The sequence below is a fragment of the Branchiostoma floridae genome, chromosome 7, assembly GCF_000003815.2.
Source record: "Branchiostoma floridae strain S238N-H82 chromosome 7, Bfl_VNyyK, whole genome shotgun sequence".
Taxonomy (NCBI): domain Eukaryota; kingdom Metazoa; phylum Chordata; class Leptocardii; order Amphioxiformes; family Branchiostomatidae; genus Branchiostoma; species Branchiostoma floridae.
In genome coordinates, this window is record NC_049985.1 from 23,933,225 (window position 1) to 23,938,810 (window position 5,586).

Consider the following 5,586-nt stretch of genomic DNA (forward strand, 5'->3'; position numbering starts at 1 on the left):
TGTTCAACCTGATTTGGCAAAAAGAGGAGGTACCAGATGATTGGAGACACGGGGTCATAGTTAAAATAGCCAAGAAAGGAGACCCCAGCAACTGTAATAACTGGAGGGGAGTAACTCTAACATCTGTACCAGGGAAAGTATTCTGCAGTATAATCCTGCATAGACTAAAAAACGAAGTGGACAAAGTTTTAAGAGAGGAGCAGGCAGGTTTCAGGAAAGGTAGATCAACTATAGAACAGATCTTCGCCCTTCGTAACATAGTGGAACAGTCGCACGAGTACAGAACAGCACTTGCAATCAACTTCATTGACTTTCGAAAAGCTTTCGATTCTGTACATAGAGAATCCCTATGGAAGATTGTTCGAGCTTACGGCATACCTGAGAAGTATATCCAATTATTTAAATCCTTGTACGAGAACTCTAAGTGTTGCATCAAAACCAAGACTGGAGTTACTACAATGTTTGAAGTCGCAACAGGAGTGAAACAAGGATGTATTTTATCCCCCTTTCTATTTGTTATTGTCATTGACTTCCTTTTGAAGAAGACCAAACAAGTCGGAGATGGCATAGCTTTTGGTGACGGGTCACTGAGTGATCTCGACTTCGCAGATGATTTAGCTGCTTTGGCCAACAGTTGTGAGAATCTGCAAGGTTTCACAGAAAGACTCTCTACCACAGGGGCGAAAATTGGACTCAGAGTAAGTGGAGAAAAAACCAAAGCAATGACAACAATCCATAATGCAGCACCAATCGTGCTTGAAAATGAAGTAATCGAGTATGTCGACAAATTCACTTACTTAGGCAGCATTATTACTATGTTTGGTGGCACAGAAGAAGACGTCAAATCTAGGCTTGGCAAAGCTACTGGTATGTGGCAATACTTGAGAAAATTCTGGCTATCTAAGCAAATCAGTGTACCGTTAAAGTTAAAGTTATTCCAGACTATTGTGATGCCAATAGCCACATATGCATGTGAGTCGTGGAAATGCACTGCAGAGGTAACGCAATCACTAGACACTTTCCAACGTAAATGCCTTAGGACAATCCTAGGCATCTCCTGGCGTGACCACGTCACAAATGAAGAGCTCATGCAAAGAGCTAAGGTGCCTCTAGCCAGTGAGACAGTCAGAAGAAGAAGATTGAGATTTGTTGGGCATGTATGGCGTCTATCCGACAAAAGAACAACAAAAACAGCTATGTCATGGGCTCCTAAGGGCACCCGCCCCAGGGGCAGGCCTAAAACTACACTAAGACGGACAATCTTGAATGATGGAAGAAAAATGGGTTTAAACAGTATGGAGAGCATGGCAGTAGCAGCGCAAGACCGCACGCTTTGGAGAAGATATGCTCGACGAGTCGACCAATGCAACAGTGTTGCGGGAGGAACTAAGGTCTAAGGTCTAAGGTAATGTAAGTCATCACTCATTCTATCTACATACCAAAAATCATGACGATCCGTCAACACGTTGTAGAGTTATTCTCGTCCAAAGTTTGAAAGGAAACCGGCGCCTGCAGTTCCAAAAAAGCCGCTAGGGGGCCCAAACTAACAGAACTTACTCTCTGCCTCGAGGGCTATATACCACTCAAAAATCATCACCACAGCATGTCCAGAACACGAGATATAAAAAATTGAGTTTCCGCTGCAGTACCTTAGCAAGCCGCTAGGGGGCCCATTATCAAACTTGACCTTCGTTTTCCCGACCCCTACCCACCTACCAAATATCATCAGGATCCATCCAAGGCTTCTCGAGTTATGCTGTTGACACACAGACACACACACACACAGACACACAAACATGCCCAAAACATAACCTTGGCCATTCTGGCAAAGGTAACAAGTAAGTAAGTCAATGACAAAGATAGGGTCTTTCCTACATTGTTGATATCTGTATTTTGTCTTGCCCAGATGTTGTAAGCAGTATCCTGAACTCAGGCGGTCCCCACACAGAGTGTGACTGCAGTGGTCGACAGTGTGAGTGGTTCGTGTTTGACCACGAGCTGGTCATGCCCGAGTATGTCATCGACTTCGAGTACATCACAAGGGTAAGTAGCCATTCTGCAGAATCAATTTGATTTCAGATGTTTGTATTGTTTTATCTATTCTGTATACACATTGACCTAAAAGTGTATTAATTTGTTCATTATAGGAAATAGTGCAGCTTGAAAAAGAGTACCTATCTTGTGGAGATATCAGTCAGAAATTCTTTGCAGTGCTTGTCACGATTTTTTCCTGTTTCCTTCCTATGCCAAGCCTATATTTGTTAAGATTACTAAGTTTTAAGCCATTTGTATATTTTCTACAGTTTCAAAAGTTTTTGTGGGAATTCCAATCCTCGTTTCAATGTTTCAGTAATTTTGTTGTGATTCCTTGTGTCTATATTTATGTGTCCTATAGCAAAAGCCCAGATCGCCATTCTCAGTTAGCAGTGAAGGGACAGTGACCAGCAGCAGTACGACTACAGAGAACAAAGCCCAGCCTCAGCCCCAGCAGCCCTTCTTCCCTCAGGACCCGCAGGTGGATGATGATGTCCTCCAGATGAAGCCAGAGATCACTCCAAGGCCAAGGTAGAAAGAAAATAATGTCTGTCTGAAAGATATTTGATTTCATTGTTCTGTCTTTTAAGAAGATATTGATGATTTTGTCCCCTTTTTTTACACTGTTGGATAAAAATGGAATGCAGATGATGAATGTATGCCATGGTTACCGGAAGAATTGTTCAAAGAAAAATAGATTTTATAGTCCTGTGTTAATGTCACACTATCTTCAAGATATCAGTATAAGGTATGAATGCATTCATATGTGAAATTAAGAAGAACTTATATTTACTGATCCTATGCTTCATTGCTGAATATCTTGCTTTAATTCAGATGAGATATCCTGAGAGTTCCAATGTTATGTTCACCTTCATCTCGTACCCTGATGACCATCATTATTCATTCCACAGATTGCTGGAGTTGACAGAAGATCTTGTCTTGAAGATGACCAAAGCTTCATCCTTACCTGCAGTGACTGTAAGTTAATCATAGATATTAGGAGTAGGCTGTTCCTTCAGGCCAACTGACATCTTCCGCACCACTTAATGGTAGCTTCTTAGGTGTTGTTGTGTGGCGGCAGTTTTAGGGTGTGGCGGCAGTTTTAGGGTCTTACGGCAGTGGCTGTGATAGGATCTTAAAGGATCTTAACAGGAACAATGAGGCTCTAAGTTCCATGTTGATTGCTATGATTCATGCTTAAAAGTCTTCTAAGCACCCTACTAGATCAGTTGTAGTCCCATTGTATTCCTTACAATAAGTATATTTTTCTCAGATGCTGAATCTTCATGCCAAGGGTCTACGCCGGCTCAAGAACTTGTCCTCTATGCCGTCCCTCAAGAGGCTTGTGGTGAGCTTCAACGAACTCAACAAACTTGAGGATGTCGCACACTTGGTATGGCATTGACATCTTTCATGCACACTTTGCATTGACATCTTTTATGCACACTTGGTATGGCATTGACTTTTTTATTCTGTTAGTTCTAAGATTAGTTACTTCAGAGATTGATATTCAGAGTTCAGTTTAGTCTTGCTTTGATTCTAATACCTTGTATTCATACCTTTGCCCAGACCAACTTGGAGTACCTGGATGCCAGCTTCAACAAGCTGACTTCTCTGGAGGGTGTAAAGGTATCAACTTTAAAAAAAATTGCTTTCCTTCTTATCAATCATGTGCAGGCATCATTGGCTGATGCATGGCAGCTGTAGACACAATGTTCTATTCACAGCAAAGGACTTCCAGTTTGCTCTTATGCCTCTTGCCCCCCGAGGGTTTCTTCTTATCACCCAATGACATTTAAGACAGAATTTTTTTGTGTCAAAGCAAAGGGTAATGTCGATTTCCTGTTTCCTAGGGCTTGTCTCGCCTGAAGACTTTGGACATCAGCTGGAATGAGCTGAGTAACACCAGGGATGACCTGTCCATCCTACGTAAGCACACTCCCAACCTCACCTCACTGGACCTCAGGCAGAATCCATGGCAGAAGGTGGGTCAAGTATGGAGTTTAGCTGTAGACATTTCAACATCATAGATTTTTGCCTTCTGCCTCCAGGACTGAAGGAACTATAAGACCTGATGGCAGGAAAATTCTCTTCCAATTTTTGGATTTTGAAGTCAGCCCCTGCTTGCCATACAGCTTATCCATCAAAATCTATACTGAATACCACATGTTTCCCCAGCCTGATGACCTCAGATTAAGGACCATCGGCAGACTGAAGTCCCTGACCAAGCTAAATGGTGTAACGGTGACAGAAGCAGAGGCAACGGCAGCACTGAGGCTGGCAGCAGGCTCCAGAATATCACAGGTGAATCTTCTTAAAACTGTGGAAAGTACATGTGTTTTCAATCTGTTTTACTTGATAGGTAATGTGTTTTATTAAGCCTGGTCATTTCTTTAAGCACACTATGAACTTGAACATGTGTGTAGTGTGTAGAGTAAATGTGGTTGAAAAAGTACAACTGTCAACCTGTGTAACTGGATATCAATATCCAAGCAGTTGTCGGGGTGGACATTTGTAAGTTTTTCTTGGCGTAGAGGATTGGTACAAAACTTGTCCGATCAAAAACTTTACAATTGATTATCAAGGTTGAACATTTTCCTGCTGTCCTACCAGGTGTCGTTACTAGCCCACTCCAGGACGGACGGGTTACGGCCGCGCAGCTTGAGTCTGGCGCCGTACGCACAGATCCTGACCCAGGTCAGCAGGAACAAGCCTGACCGTGCTGGGGAACAGGACAGCTTCTGGTACAACAAGGTCAGTTACAGCTGCATAATATCATAACAGCAATCTATATTTTCTTAACTATGCAATGCATCTTTTCAGATGTAACATTGCACCACCTGTCATACATGGAGCTTTTCTCCTGATCTCTTGTGCCAGTGTTAAGAAATACTGTATTGTAAAGTTGAATTTTCCATGTAAATACTAGTAGATTAGACATAATCTTTATTTTCCTTACACATCCAGGTGACCACCTTGAACTTGGATGGACAGCACATCAGCAAGTTGTCCAACCTGGAGAAGCTGGAGAACTTGAGATGGGCGTCCTTCAATGACAACGACATCACCCGCATCGAGGGGCTGGACAGCTGTCAGCAGCTGGAGGAGCTCAGTCTGGAGGGGAACTGCCTGACTAGGTTGGAAGGTCAGTCAACAAGTCATGAGGAATTGCTCTTAGTTAGATGACCTGAATTGTAATGTTCTGATTAAACAATAACGTGAAATTGAATGATGGCATTATCACAATGGACATTGCATAATTATGTTTTGTGGGCTGAAAAGTACATGTATATAAGGCTTCCTGTAAAACACATCTGCCTCTCCAGGTCTTTCCAAGCTTGTGAGGTTGAGAAGACTGTCCCTGGGCAGTAACAGAATAGTGACCCTGGATGGGGCGGGGCTGGACAAGCTAACCCAGCTGCATTACCTGTCTGTGGAGAACAACAGAGTCAACTCCCTCCATGGGCTACAGAAGGCCACGGCCCTGATCGAGCTGTATGTGGGCAACAACAACATCTTTCTCTTGTCTTTTCTTTTTCTTCCTCAAGGTAG

The 5,586-nt window shown here is 42.8% G+C and overlaps 1 protein-coding gene across 1 annotated transcript in view; it reads left to right on the top strand.

Moving 5' to 3' along the window:
- Positions 1-815: 815 nt before the first annotated feature.
- Positions 816-5,586, top strand: part of LOC118420193 (leucine-rich repeat-containing protein 9-like) — a 12,183-nt gene continuing 7,412 nt past the window's right edge. The window contains exons 1-11 of the mRNA XM_035826906.1: positions 816-867; positions 1,907-2,043; positions 2,396-2,565; positions 2,946-3,012; positions 3,308-3,427; positions 3,604-3,663; positions 3,888-4,019; positions 4,213-4,338; positions 4,648-4,788; positions 5,002-5,179; positions 5,361-5,559. Of these exons, the coding sequence (XP_035682799.1) occupies positions 816-867; positions 1,907-2,043; positions 2,396-2,565; positions 2,946-3,012; positions 3,308-3,427; positions 3,604-3,663; positions 3,888-4,019; positions 4,213-4,338; positions 4,648-4,788; positions 5,002-5,179; positions 5,361-5,559 (1,382 nt within the window). The remainder of the gene's footprint in view (positions 868-1,906; positions 2,044-2,395; positions 2,566-2,945; positions 3,013-3,307; positions 3,428-3,603; positions 3,664-3,887; positions 4,020-4,212; positions 4,339-4,647; positions 4,789-5,001; positions 5,180-5,360; positions 5,560-5,586) is intronic.